This window comes from Mastigoproctus giganteus, chromosome 10 (genome assembly GCF_048544385.1).
Source record: "Mastigoproctus giganteus isolate SK-2022 chromosome 10, ASM4854438v1, whole genome shotgun sequence".
In the NCBI taxonomy this organism is placed as follows: Eukaryota; Metazoa; Arthropoda; class Arachnida; order Uropygi; family Thelyphonidae; genus Mastigoproctus; species Mastigoproctus giganteus.
The window spans coordinates 154,120,547-154,145,732 of NC_143584.1; the positions used below are offsets into that span (position 1 = coordinate 154,120,547).

Genomic DNA, 25,186 nt, shown 5'->3' on the forward strand with positions numbered 1-25,186 from the left:
AAATTTTTGTGGAGCATTCAAAATGTTTGAAATTAATACTTATTATAATAGTATATAAAGTTGAATAAATCACTTTTGCCTGTTTTCAGACTTTTGCCATACCAGTACTATTATTATCGCTTAATAGCAAATTTAAACTATTGTAGAAAGTCTGGTTAATAAAACTCATATAAAATACTTAAGCCATTTGTTTAATATGATTTCTGTAGATGTACTAAATAAAATAACTTTGTTATTGTTATAAATATATATATATTTATTTTTGTAGGAAATAGAACATTGTTATTATCATGGAACTATTAAAGATTACTCTGAAGCTCTTGCTGCCTTTCGTACTTGTAATGGTGTCAGGTAAGTACATGGTTTTGCCTAATATAGTAAGTTTAGAAGACAAATAAAACTGCTGATGTTGAATAATGTTTTTTTTTAAATTTAAGTACAATCAAAAAAGTGACTTGTCTTGTTCTTGAAACTAGATTTTTTTTATTTTTTAAACCAGATATATATATATCCCCCCCCCACGCACACTTAGTGTTAGTATTGGTTGTATAGTGCAAGGAAGCCACAGGCTTTTGCTGCACTGGCTAAAAAAAAAAAAAAATAAATAAATAAAAATAAAAACAAGGGGGGAGGGACAGATAAGAAAATACAAATTGGGTTTCCCTCCTCATACTTATGGTGGCTCTGTAGCCAGGTGGGCAGGAGCAGCAGTGCATAACATACGCTTCTTGATTAGACCGGGGTTCGAGCCTGCGCCCACCAAATACGGAAGATGCAGAAAGGTCAGGGAAGGACCACCGCATATCTCCCCCTGGAGCAATATGGCCTTAGCTGTTAATTCTCCTAAAAAACAAACAAACAAACAACCCTCCTCGTACGTAACTATCCAGTTCACCTTTGAATTTCTTCAAACTGTTAACCTCAACTACCTGCAGATGCAACTTGTTCCAGCAATCAACAACTCACCTGCTAAATGGATATGCCACGTTTCCTCAGTAATATTTTCAAAACAATCGTGGAATGGGCAGGGGCATTGCCGTGCAAGAAGAACTAACTTATTTTCTCTTGAAATTGTGGCCTCACCCAGGAAATGCACTTAAATAGTCTTTCAAGCACCTAAATGTAGAATACAGCATTGACTCTCTTCCCTTCAGATACAGGTTCCTTGTGAATCACATACTGTTTGTCGAAAAATATGATTAGCATCGTCTCGATCCTGGACTTCTGTAAACAAAACTTTTCGGGCCTTGATGATGATTTTGAAGTCCACTACATGCTCTGATGCATTGTCTCTGGTCATATTGAAATACCCAACACTCATCTCCAGTGATAATACAGTCAAGGAAATTAGGATTGAATTTTGATAGGTCTGGATGAAGTCTTCACATGATGACACTCTTTGTTGTTGCTGTTCATCTATGAAACTATGTGGCACAAATTTTGCAGAGACTTTCTTTTTCCCAAAATCTTCATGCAGCATTTGACAAAATTTCTCCTTATTCATATCTATCTCAGCAGCCATCATTTTGAGGGTTAAATGACGACCTTTTTCCGCAATTTCTCAAACTTTTACAGCTTTGTCCTCATTTAGAGAGGTTGATGAACACCCACTTCTTGAGTCGTAATGAACATCCTAATGTCTGTCTTTGAACTGCTTATACCATTCAAACACACTGGTACAACTTAAGTTTTCATCATCATAACTGATTTTTAATATTTCGGTACATATCTGTTGCAGATTTTCCCACTTTAAAGCAAAATTTTATATTTATTCGCTTATTGCTCCACTGCAAAATCTTACATGGAACGTCGTTGCTACTAACAAAACTGGTTGTTATTTTCAACCTGTCAGCCCACTTGGCAATCTCTGTACTACCATCTGTTGGTGGAAGTTTGAACTACAACATTCCACTTTCATTTATTTTCAGATTCATCAAACATGACCACAACAGCATCATATGGATATAATCTTCTTAATTCAACAACAGATAATACTTGGGGGGGGGGGGAACACTCTAATTGCTATTTAAGATAACTAGACTTTATTTCTGTTCATTCAGCTTTTAACTATTGTTAAAATTAAAATATTGAAATACAAAATTATTATAAAGTATACAGTTGAATGAAAACTGAAAAATGCTAGTTATCGATAAGTTGCAGGAAAGCTGTAGGTTATGTACATAGCATTAGTAGAGGCATATGATGCAAGAAAGCAAGCTTATGCAGCATCAGCCAAAAAAAAAAAAAAAACCCGCTCCCATTCACCCCCTCCATTCGCTTCAGATACCTATCCAGCTCAGCCTTAAATTTATTTAGGCTATCAACTTCCACAACAAAGGATGGAAGTCTGTTCCACAAACCAACAACCCGCTCGCTGAAGGCAAACTTCTGCACATCTATCCTACCTCTGTCTTTCATAATTTGAATTTATGCCTTCTCAGGTGATTATTCTGAGCAAGAGGAAGAATCCCATCAGCACTGAGCATGCTGAAACCATTCAAGGCTTTATACACCTCAATCAGATCACCTCCCAGGTACCAAGTCTCCAGACACTGTAATTTGCATAATTTAAGCCTTTCTTTTTAAGAGCAACCCTTTGTTCCATTCACTAATCTTTATGCCCTTCTCTGTATTCGTTCCAACAGCTCTACATCGTTCTTAAAATGAGGCCACCAAACCTGTATACAGTACTCAAGGTGTGGCCTGACTATTGCCTTATACAGGGGAATAATCACCTCCTTATCCCTGCTAGAAAAATTCCTGTATATCCTTGACAAGACACTATGAGCTACTCTTGCAGACCGTCTGCACTGCTCAGAAAACTTCATATCTGCCTGCACAATTACCCCCAGGTCTTTTTCGTTCTCTACCACTGTCAATGTAATACCACGGAGGTGATACGTCACTCTAGGGTTACTGCTTCCCATATGTAGTACTTTACATTTGTCAACTTCATTTACCACCTCTCAGCCCATCTGCTCAACTTTTCTAGATCCTGTTGCAGCAGCATTAGTGTCCTTAACAACCTACCAACCTTCGTATCATCTGCAAACTTGGACATTAAGCTTGATATACCATCATCATATTTATAAATACAGAAAACAACAATGGACCCAACAGTGAACCCATAGGGACTTCACTAATAACATTAGTCGACGATGAGCAGTGTCCATTGATTTCCACTCTCTGTCTTCTCCCATTCAACCCTCCCTTTATCCCTAGCAGCAATTTGCCTCCAATGCCACACTGCTCCAATTTGTGCAGCAGTCTTCCATGTGCAACAGTATCAAAAGCCTTTCTAAGATCCAAATATATGATATCAAAGTTATTCACTGCATCCAGTTGATGATGTGGTTACTATGATGTGGTTCCTTTGTGACAACATCATAGTATCCATTCAAATTAGTCAGGCAAGACTTTCACTTAAAGGCGCCTCCATAGCTAGGTGGGAAGGAGCAGCAGTGTGTAGCACACACTTCTTGATTAGACCAGTGTTCGAGCCCGTCACCACCAAATACGGAGGGTGCGGAAAGGTCAGGGAATGACCACCGCATATCACGGAGCAATATGGCCTTAGTTGCTAATGCTCCTAAAAACCAAATAACAAACAAACTTTCCCTTAACAACATGCTGTGTCCGAGCTATAACTGAAGTCTTGTCTAGATGATCCTGCAGTGCTTCTTTAACCAGTGCCTCCATTAATTTTCCTGGAACAGAAGTTAAACTAACAGGTCTATAATTACTTGTCAGCCTTTGATCTTACTTTGTGAATTGGGGTCACATTTGCACATCTCCAGTCCATGGGTACCTCCCCTGAGTCCAAAGGAGCTCTCATAATTATGGCTAAGGGTTTGCTTACTTCCTTTGCTGCCTTCTTTAATATAACTGGATAGATCCCGTCCACCCCGGGTGCCTTTTTTATGTTTATCTTCAACAATATCTCTCCACTTTCCTCTCAGTTATTACAAAATCATCTAGTTCACTGCCAGAGTTTAACTTATCTTGCATTCCCCTCCCTGAATATCTCCTCATTGGTGAATGTAGATGCAAAATACTCATTTAGTTTGTTAGCCACCTGAGCAGGATCATTACGAGTTGAACCATCAGTATCCAGTGGACCAATCTGATTCATCCCTTTCCTTCTAGAGTTTACATAGGTAAAGAACTCTTTGTTGTTTTTCTTTGCATCCTTTGCGAAGGATTTCTCATAATCTGCCTTTGCCTGCCTAATCTCCTTTGTGACTTGGTTACAGACCAGCTTATATCTATCATAGGCTTCCATGTCACCAATTGATTTATATGTATCCCCTGCATTTTTCTTCTCTGCCATATGTCTCATTAGTTCATTTGACGTCCATATAGGCCTAAACCTTGAACAATATTTCTTAGTTGGTATGTAAAGCCTAGTAGCTTACAAGATAAATTCTTTGAATGCTTCCCATTTTGAATTTGCTGTTGGTAACATCATCAGTTAGTCCCACTGTATAGAATTTAAATACTGTCTCAGACCATCATAGTCACCTTTACGAAAACAAAAACCCTTCCCTTTACCTGTGATGGTAGTTACCTCCTTGAATAAATCCCACTTCAACACACTGTGATCACTGCCACCTAGTGGTTCATTTATCTGCAGATTCTTAATGCTTGAAGAATCACTATTGATAATCAGATTAAGAGTATTAATCCCTCTAGTTGACTCCTCAACATGCTGAAGTAGAAAACAATCATCCAGTAAATCCACAAAAGCCTTGCTAGTGTGTGAGTGACCAACCCACAAATTCCAGTCAATATCTGGGAAATTAAAATCCCTCATTATAAGACTCTGCGATTTACTGACCCACTCTATTTCCCTGTACAGTTTCTTATTATAGTCATCAGAGTCATTAGGACTATAACACACTCCTACTGTCAATTTTGATCTCCCAATGCTTATGTCACACCAAACTGACTCGACGCTGCACTGTCGAGTGAAGTCGAATGGCTTCACTTCTTTGGATTTTATGTGTTTCTTAACTAATAGCATAACCCCTCATCCCTTCTTGTCCTGTCTATCCTCCTGTACACATTTTACTCCCCAAATTCCAGTTCTGCACTCCTTGTATCTGTGTGACACCGCGTCTCTGATATCCCAACAATATCTGCCTTTGATGTTGTGAGCACTACCCCAGATTCATCCAATTTATTTACCAAACTCCTAGAATTGGTGTACATGCAAGTATACATGCACCTGTTCCTATTCTTAGCTACCCTAACACATCCTATGTGTTTACTTGTAGTGCAATGACTCCTAGCTGTCTCTGAAATCATCTTGTTTTCCAGGCTGCTGCTGCTGTTTAATGACAATTAGATTTAAATATTAATTTTTTAAAAAGCATGAATGATGGTATTAGCTCCTGCATTAATGCTATTGTACAGTGACAATTGCGCACAATATGTGTGCAATGGTTATGTATGTACTCAACTTATTTATACATTATTAATTTTTAAAATATGGTACTACTTTTGCCATCAGGTTTATAGTGATCCCAACCAACCAACTAGTTATATATAAATCTAGCCCTGGTATAGATAGCCTTGTATATAAATATATAACATAGATATATATAAAAACAACAAAATTAATGTAAATTTAAAGAAGATTAGAGACTTTTAGAGAAAGTTGGGGAAAATGGAGAAAATTAGTGAAAGTTATTGAAAATTAACATTCTCCCTTATGGCCATCTGCTACTTCCTCAGGGGGCTTTGAGCAGACATATATCCATACTAGAGGAATGTATTATACATACCTCTTCTAGGTTAACTTTAGGTAATTACTTGGTGAATTAGGCGCCTCCGTAGCCAGGTGGGAAGGAGCAGCAGTGCGTAGCGCACGCTTCTTGATTAGACCGGGGTTCGAGCCCATCGCCACGAAATATGGAGGATGCGGAAAGGTCAAGGAATGACCACCGCATGTTCCGGAGCAATATGGCCTTAGTTGCTAATGCTCTGAAAAAAAAAAAAAAAAAAAGTTGGTGAATAATTTGGAATAATGAGAGTGATTTTTTTGAGAGTGAATATATGTACTTAATTTTAAATAAACTGGGTGGTTTACGTATATGACAGCAAACTGTGATAGGAGTTTCAAAGCCCTACAGATATGTATCAGATTAAAATATCATTGTACCTCACCTCCATATCCTGTGGTGGTCAATCTGAAAATGTTCAATTTTCCTGCCTTCTTTAGGTTTTATGTGTGTAGTACTATTTAACGCGCAGTTGCAGTGCGACTGTGCAATGTGGTTGCATTCCTAGCAACCACAAGTTTAAACTTTTTTTTTTTTTTTAAGAATTTATGTTTACTTAGATTTGTACTAGAATGAAATAAGATAAAGATACTATTAGAGAATGTATCTAATCAATGTTTATTAACATTGAAATTAATAAAGATTTTTTTTCCCCTTCCATGTTAGTGGAATCATTCATGTTGCAAATGAAACTTTTGTTATCCATCCATTTTATGGGGGAGATCTTTCAGTAAGTTTCTATATATATATATATATATATTTTTTTTTTTTTTTTTTTATGCATGTGTGTTTAATATATATATATTATGCATTGACATTGGAACCTGTTATTGAATTAATAAAAGTATAAAAAATTGTGTTTAGATGTGTTGGAATTTTTGTTTACATTTAAAATTAGTATTGCAATTATCAGTTCATAGCAGTTTTAAAAAAGACAGAAATTTTAAAATATTGAAATTAAATCTTATCTATTGTTGAGCCTATAGAAATGGCATTCAATTATATTTGAATTAAAATTTTGTAATTTGCTTTCTCATTATTTCATAACAATACTATTACTTTTTAGTAAATTACTAAAAAAGTGGAATACTATTTCATTCCTATTTTAGTGATTGGTTAAACAATACCATTCTTTAATCAATTACTTATATTGTTTAAAGAATACTATTCAGTGTAATTTTTGCATACCTGTGATCAGTGCTGTGGTCGTAAAAGTAGCATAAGGTTACATATGCTCCGTGAATGTTACATATGCAGAGAATATACTGTGCTTAATCAAATTCCAGATGGTATATACATATATATATATATATGTGTGTGTGTGTGTGTATGAAATATAAAATATGATGGGTTAAAATCTGGAGTTGTAGTGGAAAAATAGAAATAAAAATAAAATAAATTTGATAAGACAGATGTACCTGAGCATGCAAAGCAGTAGCAAAGGATGTATGTATTCATAAATGTGTAAATTTCACAAGATGCTAGAAGGAGAAGGATAGCAGAAATTGAGCAAATGTAGGTGTTAAAAGGAAAAAATAATGTGAATATCCTATAAGTTATGATGAATTAGATAAAATTATAGCCTGAATTGTAAAGCCAACTAGAGAGGAGTGACCTATAAAGTAAAAATGATAAATAAATTAAAGTGACAAATAAATAGAAGTAATGGTGGTTGGCATGAAATAAGGGTGGATAAATTTGCTTATATTCAAAAGGTGGGTAGAGTAAATATGCAATAAAGTCTGATGTTAGCCAAAGTAAATATTGATACATGATCTGGTATTTCTTCAGGATACTACACCTGATCATGCATATGAAGGATGTGTTTCTATTCTTGTATAAATGTGAAAGAGAAGAAATTTAATAATAAATTTGAGTGGGATTGAAAGTATTATATCTCTCACAAAATATGGACAAGGTAGTCCCAATGCAGTGTATGTTGTATAAGATAATTAAGTTAAATTAAAATTAAAACTAGTTGTATATTGTAAGTACAAATTCAGATTCAGGTAGCAAATGCAAATAGAAGTTAGGTGGATATAATTTGTAGAATTTAGTTGATAGAATTTATAGCTTGGAAATGGTATAAGTTTTGAGAGTGAATTGAGGATGTGGAAGGGGTAAAAGTGTATCTTAATGAGATAAAGGCAAAAGTAGCATTAAGCAGCACTAATAGCTTTACGAACAGGAGTAAGTAGCACTAATAGCTTTACGAACAGGAATAAGCAGCACTAATAGCTTTACGAACAGGAGTAAGTAGTACTAATAGCTTTACGAACAGGAATAAGTAGCACTGATAGCTTTACTAACAGGAATAAGTAGCGCTAATAGCTTTACGAACAGGAAAAAGTAGAGGTAGAAAGTATAAACATAAAAGTTAAGAAAAGAAATTATAAGTAGTGGGTAAGCTGGAGTCCCATCCTTTTAGTAAGGACCCTGGCTATGTGAGTATTAATATGAAAAAGAGACTACTACGAAATGCATCCATAGTGGGAATTCGAAAATAAGAGCAGAAAGTGGCCGAGATCTAAATGCGGAAACATAACAAGTTGCTAAAAAAGCATACAAAGTGATACCTGGAATATTCAAGTAGTGTGCAGTAGCAAAAATATGCGGGAAACAACAGTGTGAACATATACGGTTGAGACAATAGCTGTAACTAAAGCAGTAGTATATATGGACAGTTCTTAGTGCTCATATTAATTTTTAGTGATGAAGCTGACTTGAAAGAGAGCTGCAAAAAATTGATAATTAGTGACTTCTGTAGTCATTTTTGATAAGTAAGTATATTAACCCCAGGAGCTCACATCTGGTTAGTATGAGTTTGGCACACCCAGGGTCCTGAGCTGGATATCATCATTCTTCTCTTTCTTGGTGATTCCCTTCTACCTCTCTCTCTCTCTCTCTCTCTCTCTCTCTCTCTCTCTCAGAGGTATTGAGAATAGTATTTGAAAAAAAAAAAAAACACAGCATTTAAAGAAGTAAGAAATGATTGCTGAGTGTCCAAACATGTAAAAGGAGTATATAAAATTAATGTGGGTCAAATTCATATCATCATCAGCCATTTTCAATCCACTGCAGGATGAAGGCCTCTCCAGCAATTTTCCAGTTCCTTCTGTTTTGAGCACTGGCCATCCATTTACTACCCAAAAACTCATGAATTTCATCTATCCATCTCCGCCTTTGTCTTCCAGGTTTTCTTCTAGCTCCTCTTGGGTACCATTCTGTTATCCTGAAAGAGGCCTCTGAGGTCGGGAAAACTCATGTCTAAGAATATATAAATTCATACACCGACCATTGAATAAAATTTAAAATTTAATATGACTACAATTTTTACAAAAAAAAAAAAAAAAAAATATATATATATATATATTTACAATAAACTATTACGGAATGCTAAAAACTGTAATAAAAAGATCATTTACAATAAAATTTGCTAAAATATAAAACATTAAAAGCGCTAAAAATCTGAAGCTTTCGGGAGCGTCAGCTCCCTTCTTCAACAGTGATATAACTTCCTGCAACATCTCCTTAAGTAGCAGGCTCACGGTACCTCCACACGTGGTATTTCTCCACGTGGTTCAATCGGCACATGGTCAGAACTGGAAGCGGAAATGTCTCGGGAACGTGGCAAAGAAAATCGTTCATCCGACCTTAATATAATTGTTTCAAAGATAGGATTAATACGTATACCTCTATCTCTGTTTATTGTATTCCTACTGGATGAACTAATCTGTAAACCCTCGAGCCATTTACGCTCCCAGTATCCATGTGCACAATCCAAAATAATAGCGTCCTCCGGGGAGATTTGATGCTGCTTCTCCCAAAAATGTTCGGCCACAGCAGACTTGTTGTATTCAGCGGTTCTTATGGCATTTAAATGTTCCCCCAGACGATCCCTGAGCCGTCGTTTTGTTTCCCCCACATAACACTCCCCACAATCCGGGCATTCTATTCTATAAACCACTCCACTACTAAGATCTTAGTAGTGGAGTGGTTTATAGAATAGAATGCCCGGATTGTGGGGAGTGTTATAAACCACTCCACTACTAAGATCTTAGTAGTGGAGTGGTTTATAGAATAGAATGCCCGGATTGTGGGGAGTGTTATGTGGGGGAAACAAAACGACGGCTCAGGGATCGTCTGGGGGAACATTTAAATGCCATAAGAACCGCTGAATACAACAAGTCTGCTGTGGCCGAACATTTTTGGGAGAAGCAGCATCAAATCTCCCCGGAGGACGCTATTATTTTGGATTGTGCACATGGATACTGGGAGCGTAAATGGCTCGAGGGTTTACGGATTAGTTCATCCAGTAGGAATACAATAAACAGAGATAGAGGTATACGTATTAATCCTATCTTTGAAACAATTATATTAAGGTCGGATGAACGATTTTCTTTGCCACGTTCCCGAGACATTTCCGCTTCCAGTTCTGACCATGTGCCGATTGAACCACGTGGAGAAATACCACGTGTGGAGGTACCGTGAGCCTGCTACTTAAGGAGATGTTGCAGGAAGTTATATCACTGTTGAAGAAGGGAGCTGACGCTCCCGAAAGCTTCAGATTTTTAGCGCTTTTAATGTTTTATATTTTAGCAAATTTTATTGTAAATGATCTTTTTATTACAGTTTTTAGCATTCCGTAATAGTTTATTGTAAATATATATATATATATTTTTTTTTTTTTTTTTTTTTTGTAAAAATTGTAGTCATATTAAATTTTAAATTTTATTCAATGGTCGGTGTATGAATTTATATATTCTTAGACCATTCTGTTATTTTCTTAGTACATTTGTCATCATGTCTTCGAGCTATGTGTCCTGCCCAAGACCATTTTAGCTCTTTAGTTTTGATAAGAATGTCCTTTACTTGAGTTTGCTGCCTAATACATGTGTTTCTCTTCTTATCTAACAGTCTGATTCCCAATATAATTCGTTCCATTCTTTGCTGTGTAGTTCTCAGCTTCTCTTCCATTCTTTTGGTGAGTGCCCAAGTTTCACTTCCATAAGTCATGGTGGGGAGTATACATTGGTTCATTATTTTACGTTTCAGACAGACTGGGATATTGCTCTTCAGTATGTGACTATATTTCCTGAATGCCATCCATCCAAAATTTATTCTTCTCTTGACTTCCAGCTATTTATCATTATTACAGCTAATAACTTGTCCCAGATAAGTATATGACTCTACCTTTTCAATTATTGCTCCTTCAATCATTATTTCCCTTTCCGTGGTATACTTGTTCATCATTACTTTTGTTTTAGCCATATTCATCTTTAGTCCAAAATCCTTACTAACTGTGCATACTGATTAAGATTTTCCTCTAATTATTTGGGATCATGGCTTATAACCACAATGTCATCTGCAAATCGTAAATGGTTTAGGTACTCTCCGTTCACATTGATTCCTTTCTGCGATCAGTCTAATCTTCTGAAAGCTTCCTCAAGGGCAGCAGCAAACAGTTTCGGAGATATTGTGTCTCCTTGTCGAACTCCTTTCTCGATTTTAAATTTCCTACTGTCTTTGTCTAGTCTAATAGAGGAGTTAGCACTCTCATATATTTTCTTCAAAATCATAATATATGGGGTATCTATGCCTTGTCTTTTCAGTGCCCGAAACATTGCCTTATGCTGTATGGAGTCAAATGCCTTTTCATAATCCACAAATGCCAGGCATTATGGTGTTTTATATTCATTTGCTTTCTCCATTAGCTGTGATATTACGTGAAGGTGATCCATTGTTGAGAATCCTGTCCTAAAGCCAGCTTGCTCTTTCGGTTGATTCTCATCAAGTATTCTTTCTAATCTGTTAGTAATGACCCTTGTGAACAACTTGTAGATGTGGGATAACAAGCTAATTGGTCTATAATTTCCAATTTCTGATTTATCTCCTTTCTTATGCAGCAAAACTATGATTGCATTATTCCACTGCTTAGGCGTCACACCTTTTCTAATGCAGTTTGTGAAGAGCCTTGCCAGTTTTTGTGTTATGCCTCTTCCTCCCAATTTTAACAACTCTACAGTAACTTCATGGCGCCTCCGTAGCCAGGTGGGAAGGAACAGCAGTGCGTAGCACACGCTTCTTGATTAGACCGGGGTTCGAGCCTGTCACCACCAAATACGGATGATGCGGAAAGGTCAGGGAATGACCACCGCATATCCCGGAGTAATATGGCCTAAGCTGCTAATGCTCCTAAAAACCAAACAACAAGTAACTTCATCTTCCCCTGGGGCTTTCCGATTCTTCATTTTCTTCAATGCATGTTCTACCTCATCAGGAAGAATATCGGGTATGTCGTATGTGTTGCTACTTTGCAATCCATCTTCCCCACTGCTGGTATCATTTCCTCGCTCCTTGTATAATTCTCTATAGTAGTCTTCTGCTATTTGAATTATGCCTTCTCTGCTGTTTATAAGTACACCATCGCTATTCTTCAGTTTCAGTATCATTTGTCTTTCTGTATTACTGCTCATGGCTGCTGATTTAAATCCTTTGTTTTCCCTTAATGCTTGTTCTACTTTTCTTGTGTTAAATCTTCTTATGTCCTCTCTGAGTCTCTTTCTAATGGCTTTGCATAACTCAGTATACTCAATTTTCTCCATGTCAGTGTTTTTCTTGCTCTTCATTTGTCGTCTTCGGTTCATCATGACAAGTGTTTCTTGACTAATTTTTTCTTCTTTGGATTTCTGCTTCCCTATAGGTTTCTTGGGCTTTATCACTTTCAGAAAGTTGTAATATTCCTCGTCGATATCTTGGTCCTCAGCAGTTTGCAGAAGCTCAAACTTGTTTTTAAGTTCCAGTACATACTGCTTTTTCTCCTCCTCTGTTATCTCAAAGACCTTTGTATTATTTACTTGAGTCAGTTTTTTCCTTTCCTTTCCTACCTCTATATCAAGTGTACATCTTACCATTCTGTGATCACTTCCAACATTTACCTTATTCAGGACGGTAACATCATTCACAATATATCTTCTGTTAGTGAGGATGAAGTCGATTTCATTAGTTGTTAATCCATTTGGACTCTTCCATGTCCACTTTCTGTTCACCCTTTTCTTGAAAAAAGTGTTCATTACTGACAGTCCTTGAGATTCTGCAAATTCCACAAGTCTTTCACCTCTTTTATTTCTTTCACCAATTCCAAAATTTCCTATAGTTCCTCTTTCTGCGCTGTTTTGCCTTTTTCCAACCTTAGCATTGAAGTCCCCCATAATAATAGTGTAGTGGGTTTTCTGCTCATCTAGAAGACTCTCAATTTCGGTGTACATTTCTTCAACCTCTTCATCATCATGGCTCGATGTTGGTGCATAAATCATTATAATCTTTAGCTTGTACCTGTTAGAAATCTTGAGTATTAGTCTTGACACCCTTGGTGATGTACTTTTGAATTCCAAAATGTTGTTTTTAAAATCTTTATGGACCAGAAACCCAACTCCACCTTCACTCCTTTCACTGTTTCCATTGGTGTACAGCAGATTTCCACTTGATAAACTTATAAGTGATTCATTTCTTCTTCTTGTTTCAGCCAAACCGATGATATTCCAATTCACATTTTCTAATTCCTTTTCCAGCTCTAATATCCTGTCTTCACTGATGAGTGATCGTACGTTATAACAGGCCAAGTTCAGTTTCCGTGCATGGCAGCCTGGTCGTACCCAGAGATTCTTAGCACCCTCTGCTTCCACTCTGATCCTCTCGCTGCCGTAAGAGGGAGAGTGAAAGCTGCTGGGGACTGAGGGCCATTTGTATTGTTGTGCTCTCATGCTGGAGGGTTTGGTCTTTTCCTCTTCACGCTGACCAGGCCTCTTGAAGAGAACCACTCTACACGTTCGTTGCCACCTAAGTGACATAACAGGGCTTACCATCGAGAAGGTGTGCATGAGTGGATTTTAGGGAGGCAGGCCAACCGGACTTCTCCTAAATCTTCTGTAATAGAGAGATATTGGATCCATCAGTGTTTTAGGCTGAGTGTCTGATAACACACAGGATACCTGTTCCTCTCTAAGCCCCTTATAATGCATCAAAAAAGGATTGAGTATGTATAAGCAATGCGTTATAACAGCGTTTTCCAAACTGGGGTCCATAGACCAGATCCAGGGGATCTGTGAAATGTTGGTCAACCGTATATATATATATATATATATATATATATATATATTATTTATATTTTCTATATATATATATTTTTTTCTATGAGGAGTTTCCGAAAAGTAAGGTAACACATTTTTTCCCTTAATAATGGTGAAAGGGAATTCAAAAAGACCGCCAGTGCAGTGTTGTGGTACTGCCGCCTCACAGCAGATTCCAGTTGAAAAATGGTGGCTACCCCGTGAATGTGATTCCAAACAGCTGTTTGTGAAGTTATTAGCTTTTTGTAAGCAAAAAGGTCTTCACCAAGTGATATCCACCGTGAACTGGTTGAACTGGTTGCCGTATATGGCGAATAAGTGATGACAAAGAAGCAGGTGTGTTTTTGGTGCAATGAATTTAAAGCAAGGTATGTTGACATTGAAGATCGACATCGGGCAGGCAGGCCTTCATCGAAAAAGACAGAAGACAACGTTCTTGAAAACAGGTTAGTGAAACTGCGTGAAATTGCACAAACAGTGAACACGAGTAAGTTGACTGTTCACGATATCCTTGGCTTTAAAAAGGTGTGCTGCTGCTGCTGGGTGCCCCGACAGTTGTCAGAGGAGGACAAAGCAAATCGCATGGGGATGTGTCTGGAGAACCTGTTGCGATACAGTGGCGAAGGAGAGGATTTTCTTGCTCACATAGTCACAGCAGGCGAAACGTGGGTTCATCATCTTACCCTGGAGAGCAAACAAGACTCCATGCCCTGGAAACGTCCACAGTCGCCTGTGCACAAAAAATTCAAAACTGTTCCCAGTGTCCGAAAAGTCATGGCCACAGTGTTCTGGGATCGCCAAGGTGTTCTGTTGGTGGATTTCTTGCCGAAGGAAGGAAGAATCAATGCACAGCTTTACTGTGCAATGTTGGAAAAACTGAAAGCCATTATTTGGCACAATCGACCAGGACTCCTGACAAGCGGCGTGATTTGTTGCACGACAACACAAGTCCGCACACTGCCCACACCACTTGTGAGTGGTTGCGCTGTAATTGTTGGAAAACTCTGTCACATCCCCCCAACAGCCCAGATGTTGTTTGTTGTTGTTGTTTGGTTTTTAGGAGCATTAGCAACTAAGGCCATATTGCTCCGGGATATGCGGTGGTCATTCCCTGACCTTTCCGCATCCTCCGTATTTGGTGGTGACGGGCTCGAACCCCGGTCTAATCAAGAAGCGTGTGCTACGCACTGCTGCTCCTTCCCACCTGGCTACGGAGGCGCCCCAACAGCCCAGAATTAACACCTTCAGACTTCTATTTGTTTAGCCCCCTGAAGAAACACCTTTCAGGAAAGTATTTCACCACGGATGAGGAAGTTCATCAGGCGGTGCAATGTTGGTTACTGCGTGTGTGGGCAAAGACTTCTTCAGTACTGGTATTGATAAACTGACCCATCATTGGTACAATTGCATCAATGAAACTGGAGACCTTTTAGAGAAGTAGTGCATGTTCACTTATTTCTTGTTGTGTATAATTTCAAGTTCGTATTATTAAACATCGTTGAGAGAAAAAATGTGTTACCTTACTTTTCGGAAACCCCTCGTATATAGGGATCCGCAACCTTTTTTGATTTTTGAAGGGGGTCTGTAAACTTTTTTTAATTTTTAAAAGGGTCCTTGGATCTCGGTAGTTTGGAAACCACTGCCTTATAACATTACACATACATCAAGGTCTGTAAACTGCACCGAGCAACAAGAAATATGAAATCCATTGGTTGGACAGAAATCACTTGAAATATCTAGCTGGAAAAAATATCCTAAAGGAAGAATATAGGTTTAAAAAACTGTTTGTAGTACAATTGGAGAAGTTACAGTGAGACCAGCTGATGATGTTACCAACAGCAACTTCTAAGTGGGAAGCATTCAAGGAATTAATCATGGAAGCTACTAGAATTATCATACCTATTAAGAAATATTGTTCAAGGTTTAGGCCTAAATGGTTGTCAAATGAACTAATGAGACTCATTTCAGAGAATAAAAATGCATGGATGCATAAAAATTATCAGGTGACACAGAAGCCTATGGCAGATATAAGCTAGTCTGTAATCAAGTTTCAAAGGAGATTAGGAAAGCGAAGGCAGATTATGAGAAAATTTTTGACAAAGGATGCTAAGAAAAACAGCAAGGATTTCTTTACTTATATAAACTCTAAAAGGAAGGGGATGAATCAGATTGGTCCACTTGATATCGATTGTTCGACTGTTGATGATCCTGCTCAGATAGCAAACAAATTGAATGAGTATTTTGCATCTACATTCACGCGAGGAGTTATTCAAGGAGAAGAGGACCAGATGTTTATCAGATTGTAACAGGTGCTTAATGATGTTGTAATAACTGAGAGCAAAGTGGAGGAGAAATTGTTGAAGTTAAATATAAGAAAGGCACCTGGGGTTGATGGGATCTATCCAGTTTTATTAAAGGTGGTGGCAAAGGAACTAGGCAAACCCTTAGCCATAATTATGAGAGCATCCCTGGAGTCAGGGGAAGTCCCAACGGACTGGAGATGTGCAAATATATCCCCAGTTCACAAAGGGGGATGAAGGGTATCACAAGTATTTACAGACCGGTTAGTTTAACTTCTGTTCCAAGCAAAATAATAATGGACTCACTGGTTAAAGATGCTTTGCAGGATCATCTAGACAAGACTGCTGCAATAATTCAGACACAGCATAGGTGTGTTAAGCGAAAGTCTTTCCTAACAAATTTGATTGGATACTATGATGTGGTTACAAAGGAACTGGATGCAAAAAATAATTTTGATATCATATACAGTCAGTCCTCCTATAATACGTGTTTACACTACATGAATTCGATCATACACAATTTATAAATTGGGTAACAACATCATATATAAAACGAACCAAATTTGCTTATGCACGATTCATCTTTGGTTTAGGTTTACAAGAAATGGCAGTGAAATGTGAAATCACCCCAACTGAACACTACACGATAGGAATGAAGAAAAGATTCTGAAAATGTATTTATGTTTTTTATATCAATGAAGGGGAAACACATTTCACCATAATAAAATAAAAAGCCACACAATTCCAGCTATCGGTATTATCGCAAATGTAATTAGATCGAGTTTACTACCCGTTTATAATAGATTCCACTAGCAGAAACACAACTGGAAATTGTTTTATGATAGTGACCTCCAGAAATGTGCTTTGGTAAAATGTGAGCTAGTGTGGTGTTGTTATTAATGGTGTCCGTTAATTCTCTGCCTTTACAGTGTTGTTTATTCTGTTGCTACATGCACGCAGCCTTGTTTATGTGTATCAAGCGTGCCTCCTCATTTTGTAATTGTGCTTTATTCCCTAAAAATGACTAAAATACTTAAAAGGTGTGAAAAGGAAGCATCCTAGTGAAGACACTACAGATTCAGAGAGAAAAAGAAAAACAATATCAATAGACAGAGGTGGATAAGACTGGGTCAAATTCTTACCCGGGAAAATTTGTAGCGGCCTGATACTAGTGTTTATGGCCAGAATCACACTGGCCTCTATTATCTTCTGACCTCCGGCCCACCGGGGTTTCCCCCGGTATGGTCATCTCGCCTCTGTCGATAGAGAAAAAATATGAAATTGTGAAACACTTTGAATGAAATGAAAACATGTGATATTGCACTTGCTACAGGCCTAAATGAGGCAATGCCAAGAATTAGAAAGAATGAAGAGAAAATAAAAACAACTTTCATAGCATGAATAACTCAAAGTGTAACAAAATCCATTAGATCAAGACAAAGAATTGCAAGAGATGGAACGGCTGTCATCTGTTTGGACAGAAGGTCAAACAAAGAACAAGTTTGCTTAAGATAGAAGCAAAAGCATTGGCAATATTTTATTACATAATAGTTATAATAAAATACTTACGTATTTTATTTCAATCTTGGGTGGTCGGCACCTAACCCTATTTTTCCCATAGCGCCTGTTATTTATATTGCATGATTTTGCATTGCATGAGGATTTCTAGGAACACAATTATCGTGCTATATGAGGACTGACTGTACTTGGATTTCAGGAAAGCTTTTGACATTGTGCAAAGAAGATTACTGTACAAATTGGAGCAGAATGGTATTCAAGGTAAGTTGCTACAACGAATATAAAAGTTTAGAAATCTTATAATACCGTATTGGTGGACTAATAATAGAATAGCAATTGCTTAAAAAAATGGTACTCACCTTGAATAAATCTGCAGTGGTATATTGAGAAGAGGTGGTTAGTATTTAGGTTGAATTGTAAGCTAAGAAACTAACGGGAGAAAATGAAGAAAAACGGAATTTAAAATAAGCGCAAGGAGGTAGAAGTGTACACATTCAATCCTTGGTTGTCATTGAAGAGGGAAGAATTTTAACCACCTCTTCTCGATATACCACTGCAGATTTATTCAAGGTGAGTACCGGTCTTCAGCACAGCTGCTATCAAACCGTAACCGGCTAGTAATAACCGACAGATTCCTGCCAAAGCAAATGCTGCCTTCACTGCAAGCCATCGACGGGGACCTCCAAGAAGTGGTCAATAATAAAAAATACAGGAAGGGTATCCTCGTCGAACTGAAAACGTAAAACTGTGCTTTGTTAATAATCTGATTTATCTTTTTTTCTCGTGTGTATCTCTTTTGTAAATATGTTTTGTTAACCCCTGGCACCGCCGTGACGGGACTAATTGTATGTCTATCATTGCTGCAATTAAAGATTCTATTAATATTAATATTACCATTTTTTTAAGCAATTGCTGTTCTATTATTAGTTGCTACAATGGATAAAAGGGTTTTTGAGTGGGAGAAGACAGAGAGTGGTAATCAATGGATGCTGCTCTTCGTGGACTAATGTTATTAGTGCAGTCCCACAGGGTTCGATGTTGGGCCCACTGTTGTTTTGTATATTTATCAATGATATTGATGAAGGTATGTCAGGCTTAGTGTTGAAGTTTCCAGATTATACAAAGGTTGGCAGTAATGTTGGTTGTTAATGACAGTAATGGCGGTGTGCTACTGCAATCTAGAAAGGATCTAGAAAATTTGGGCAGATGCGCTCAGAAGTGGCAATTGAAGTTTAACATTGACAACTGCAAAGTACTGCTACTATGGGTAGAAGTAACCCCAGAGGAAGGTACTAACTGTGGTGCTACACTTAGTTTGGAAGAAAATGAAAGAGACCTGGGAGTAATTGTGCAGTCAGATATGAAGTTTTCTGAGCAATGCAGACAAGGCTGCAAGAGCAGGTCATGGGGTTTTGTCAATGATATACAGGAATTTTGCTAGCAGGGAAAAGGAGGTGATTATTCCTTTATATAAAGCTATAGTCATGCCACACCTTGAGTATTGTGTACAGGTTTAGAGGCCTCAGTTTAGGAAGGATGTTAGAGTTGCTAGAATGAGTACAGAGAATGGCAATAAGATTGATGAGTGGAATGAAGAGTCCTCTCCAAGAGAGACTTAAGTTCTGCAAATTGGAGTGGCTGGAGACTAGCACCTGCGAGTTGATATGATTGAGGTGTATAAGGCCTTGAATGGGTTCAGCATGCTGAATTCTAATGGGATTCTTCAGCTTGATCACATTATGAACCTAAGGGGGCATCAATTCAAATTGAGGATGTGCGGCAGTTTTCCTTTAGCCGCCAGTGGGTGGTTAATTGCTGGAGCATTGTGGAAGTTGATAGCTTATATAAATTCAAGGAGGAATTGGACAAACTTTTAGAGGGAATGGTTGTGTGATTTTTTTTTTTTTTTTTGCTAATGCTACATAAGCTCATATGCTTTCTTTCTTGCATCACATTAGCATTAGCATTAGTAAAGGCATATGATGCAAGAAAGCAAGCTTATGCAGCATCAGCCAAAAAAAAAAAAAAAACCCCCACTCCCATTTCACCTCTTCGTTCGTTCAAAATACCTGTCCAGCTGAGCCTTAAATTTATTTAGGTTATCAACTTTCACAACAAGTGATGGAAGTCTGTTCCACCAACCAACTACCCGATGGCTAAAGGCAAATTTCCGCACATCTATCCTACATCTGTCTTTCCTCAGTTTGAATTTATACCCTCTCAGGTGATTATTCTGAGCAAGAGGTAGTATCCCATCGGCATTGAGCATGCTCAAACCATTCAAGGCTTTATACACCTCTATCAGATCACCTCGCCAGTACCTAGTCTCCAGACACTATAATTTGCAAAACTTAAGCCTTTCTTCGTAAGAGCAACCCTTTGTTCCATTCACTAATCTTGTTGCCTTTCTCTGTACTCGTTCCAGTAGCTCTACATCCTTCTTGAAATGAGGCCTCCACACCTGTACACAGTACTCAAGGTGTGGCCTGACCATTGCCTTATACAAGGGAATAATCACCTCCTTATCCCTGCTAGAAAAGTTCCTGTATATCATTGACAGGACAACATGAGCTACTCCTGCAGCTCATCTGCACTGCTCAGAAAACTTCATATCTCCCTGAATAATTACGCCCCGGTCCCTTTCATTCTCTACCACTGTTAGTGTAGTACCACAGAGTTGATATGTTGCTCTGGAGTTACTGTTTCCCATATATAGTACTTTACATTTGTCAACGTTAAACTGCATTTGCCACCTCTCAGCACATCTGCTCAACCTTTCCAGATCATGTTGCAGCAGCATACTGTCAATAGTTCCCTTAACAACTCCGCCAACCTTTGTATCGTCTGCAAACTTGGAATTAAGCTTGATATACCATCATCAGTATCATTTATAAATACAGAAAACAACAATGGACCCAACACTGAACCCTGAGGGGCCCACTAATAACATTAGTCCACAATGAGCAGTGTCCATTGATTACCACTCTCTGTCTTCCCCCTTCAACCATCCCTTTATCCATAGCAGCAATTTGCCTCCAATGCCACACTGCTCCAATTTGTGCAGCAGTCTTCCATGTGCAACAATATCAAAAGCCTTTCTAAGATCCAAATATATAATATCAAAGTTATTCCCTGCATCCAGTTCTTTTGTGACTGCATCATAGTATCGAATAAAATTGGTCAGGCAAGACTTTCTCTTAACAAAACCGTGCTGTGTCCGAGCTATAACTGAAGTCTTGTCTAGATGATCCTGCAGTGCTTCTTTAACCAGTGCCTCCATTAATTTTCCTGGAACAGAAGTTAAACTCACAGGTCTATAATTACTTGTGTTAGCCTTTGATCGTCCTTTGTGAATTGGGGTCACATTTGCACATCTCCAGTCTGTGGGTACCTCCCCTGAGTCCAAAGAAGCTGTCATAATTATGGCTAAGGGTTTGCTTACTTCCTTTGCTGCCTCCTTTAATATAACTGGATAGATCCCATCCACACCAGGTGCCTTTTTTATGTTTATCCTCAACAGTTTCTCCTCCACTTTCCTCTCAGTTATTACAAAATCATCTATGTTTCTATTACTATTACTATTACTGTGTATCTATCTGTCTGCAAAATTTGTTTATTTTACATATCTGCATTAATGTTTACCGATATATATATGCTTTCTCCTTATCAATGCTTCATTAGCATATCTCTATATACTTACTTGTCAAAAACGACTATAGAGGTCAATGATTATGAACTTTTCTCAGTTCTCTTTCAAGTCAGCTTCATCACTATAAATTAATATGAGCTCTGAGAACTGTCCATATTTACTACTGCTTTAGTTACAGCTGTCATCCCAACTGCATGTTCACACTGTTGTTTCCAGGTTTCATTTTGTATGCTTTTTAGCAACATGTTAAAATTCTGTATTTAGAGATCAGCCATTTACTGCTCTTATTTTAAACTTCCCATTATGCATGAATTTGGTTGTAGTCTCTTTTTCATACTAATACTCACATAGTCAGGATTCTTACTAAAAGGATGGGCTTTGCGACTTCAGCTTACCCAATACTTATAATTTATTTCATGTTTATACTTTCTACCTCTACTTTTTCTTGTTCGTAAAGCTATTAGTGCAATATGAGGGTGATACGAACATTCCTACTGTCCTTATTCTCTTGCTACTTTTGCCTTTATCTCATTAAGATACACCTTTACTCCTTCCCTATCCTCAGTCCAGTCCCCAACCTTATACCATTTGCAAGCTATAAATTCTATCAACTAAATTCTACAAATTATATCCACCTAACTTCTATTTGCATTTGCTACCAGAATCTGAATTTGTACTTACAATATACAATTAGTTTTAATTTTAATTTAACTTAATTATCTTATACAACATACACTGCATTGGATCTACCTTGTCCATACTTTGTGAAAGTTATAATACTTTCAATCCCACTGAATTTATTATTAAATTTCTTCTCTTTCACATTTATGGACATTTATGGATAGAAACACAGTCCTTGATATGCATGATCAGGTGCAGTTCCTTGAAGAAGTACATGATCATGTATCAATATTTACTTTGGCTAACATCAGACTTTATTGCATGTTTGCTCTACCCCCCCCTTTTGAATATAACCAAATTTATCCACCTTATCTGATGCTAGCTACCATTACTTTTATCTAATAATAACTTATAGGTTATTCACATTCTTTTTCTCTTTTAACATCTACATTTGCTCATATTTCTGCTATCCTTTTCCTTCTAGCTTTTCGCATCTTGTGTAACTTTCACTCACATCTTCACTCCCATCTTTCACGCTTATTAACACACACACACACACACACACACACACACACACACACACACTTGCACACACAGTATATATATATGAACATGTTTATTTACTTATATATATAGCATGTATATTAAAAATAATAAAATTATAAGTATTGCCTAAGAATTGAATTTTAATAATATCTATTTTGTCAAGTCTTTCAAAAACTAGAAGGTATACCTTGTTCACCTAAAAAAATCCAGAGGGTGTATGCCATATACCCTCCACTACAGCCCTGCCTCTGATCTCTGGTTTTATGACAAAGAATCTTTGTTTTTGACCTTTTTTTTCTGTCTTATCATTGTAACTTTTTTTCTCTGTCTTTTTTTTTGCAAAAGAATAATAAAACTATGGCTTGTCATTACATTTGTAATCTTTTAAAAGTCTGTGGATTTCTGTTTATTTTCTTCAACAAATTGCCATGTGCTAGTTTCATCATCTATTATTGTAAAAATATTTTTTTGTATGTATGCCACAAAAGTAATTAATGTCCTTCAGTAAGATGGCAAAGAAATACAATACGAAATTTCAGAGCACAGACATGCAAGATTTTCTATGTATTATAAAAACTAAAAATGACATGTTTGCCTTGTGTACTGTATGTAGTTATGAATTTTCAATTTAAATTAGTGGGAAAAAAATGTGATGTAGTCAGACTTTATCAAATATAAGCAAACAGGTATTTTCTTCTGTGGGCTGCATACAAATAAATACAAAAACAGATGTAGAATTTTACAGTGTTGATGATACTGTCATATGAATAAAATGTTTATTTATTGTCGTCTGAGTTTAGCTAATCATGCAGATGCAGTGTTCAGAAATGTTTCCCAGTGGTGAAACAACAAAAACAAAAACAGCAGGCATTGTTAAGGGAAATTACAAGAGAAAGGAAAGAAGAAGTAGAGTTGGCTCTTTCATTATCCCATTTTCAGTTGCTACAGAAACAAAGTGATTTCAAGCTAATATACCTTTCATAAAAATACAAATAATCAAATTTATAGCATCTTGCTCTCGGTGCCAGTTTTTGGAGATGATTGTACCGCAACATGGGGCATTTTCTTCTGAACAACTTGAAAGCATGTAAGATTCCTACCATTTAGTGTTCATAATGCTTCTGTTATGGTAGGCTTAAAGCCTGTAACAGCATGGGTATTAAAAGAACTGATTGAGTACTTGGTGATAATAGACAATCTTTGTCATCTCATTAATTTGTGCTGCAAAGGGAACTGCATGTCTTCCTGAGAAAATGGATGAATAATTTATAGACATCTACCCATTATCCAGAAATAAGTGCCAAAAGGAAAGATAGATTGAAACAGTTTCAACTAATGCATGCCACTAAAGTAAAAAATATTTTGAAGCATGTGTGTAGACATTGGCTATCTTTGGATAAATGTTTATGTATACTACTAGAATGTTGGCATTCTTTCCCAAGTCTATCTAAAGAAGTGGTGAAAATACCATATTAGCAATTTTTGGGGTAAAGGAATATTTAAAAATGCAACTGTAATTCCTCCACTCTCTTCAAAGAACTCCAAACTCACAGAACCAACTTTTCCTATTTTTATTTTATCTCCTCTACTTCTGTTATCTAGAACAGCCTTCCATCCTCTATATTTCCAGCAAGACTACAATTTTCAATTCATTGGTAATGTCAACAAACTCTCTTCTTAAAATCTCCCTACCCCATTCTGCCAAATTCATGTGTTGCTTCTATCATTCTCCCAACTCCACTAATCTTATAACTCTTTGACTTCCTTTATTTGAAACTTAACTTTCTCTATGTAAGATTCCTACCATTTGGTTGGTTGGTTTAGGAAAGTTGGAGAAAGAAAGTTGGACTCAGCATTTTAACCAAGTTGGTCAAGATGCTGAGGCCTTTGCAGTTACTGATGCATGTAGATTGTTCATTTACTTACATATTAACAGGAAATTGCAACCAGACAAATAACACTCTTGTTCTTTTTCTTATGAACAACCTTCAAAGTACATGGTCAAAGTGTGTGGTCCTCTAGGCACCCCCGATCACAACTTGGTGATAGTCTCTTTTCCAACGGAGCCTTTTGCTCATTGCCATTCTCAGCCTCGTGTTGTTTGGCATTACAAAAATGCAAAATTGGATGATTTGAGATTTTTGTTCTTATTTCCTTAATTAGATTACTGTTTTAAAGGTTCTTATGTCATTGTTTGCTCAGATTGTGTCAGTTAAATTATTCTTGCATGGATGAATTCCTTTATTCCACACTCCAACTTAAAATCTTTTTTTTACTAAAGTAAAAAAGATTTTGAAGCATATGTGTAGACATTGGCTATCTTTGGATAAATTTTTACTTATACTTCTAGAATGGTGGCAATCTGTCTGAAGTCTGTTTAAAGAAGAGATTAGATTGGTTCATATCCAAATATCCTGGTTCATTTTCTGCATATACTACAGATTACAATTGTAAAGCAGTTATTAATCACTCCAAATGTTAGTTGAGTGTTCTGGTCTCTTGCCAAACTTATTGGCCAGAAGTTTTGCCCATCTATACTTTTTCCTCTGTTAAAACCTGAGGGTTCTGTTGCCTCCTCATCTAAAGACAAAGCTGACTGAATAACATCCCATTTTTCTTCTAAATCCTGTACTGAAAATC

General features: G+C 37.1%; 1 protein-coding gene across 1 annotated transcript in view; it reads left to right on the forward strand.

The window, feature by feature from the left end:
- Positions 1 to 25,186, forward strand: part of LOC150079395 (disintegrin and metalloproteinase domain-containing protein 11-like) — a 445,660-nt gene that overhangs the window by 89,975 nt on the left and 330,499 nt on the right. The window contains exons 6-7 of the mRNA XM_090383050.1: positions 269 to 351; positions 6,450 to 6,513. Of these exons, the coding sequence (XP_090239176.1) occupies positions 269 to 351; positions 6,450 to 6,513 (147 nt within the window). The remainder of the gene's footprint in view (positions 1 to 268; positions 352 to 6,449; positions 6,514 to 25,186) is intronic.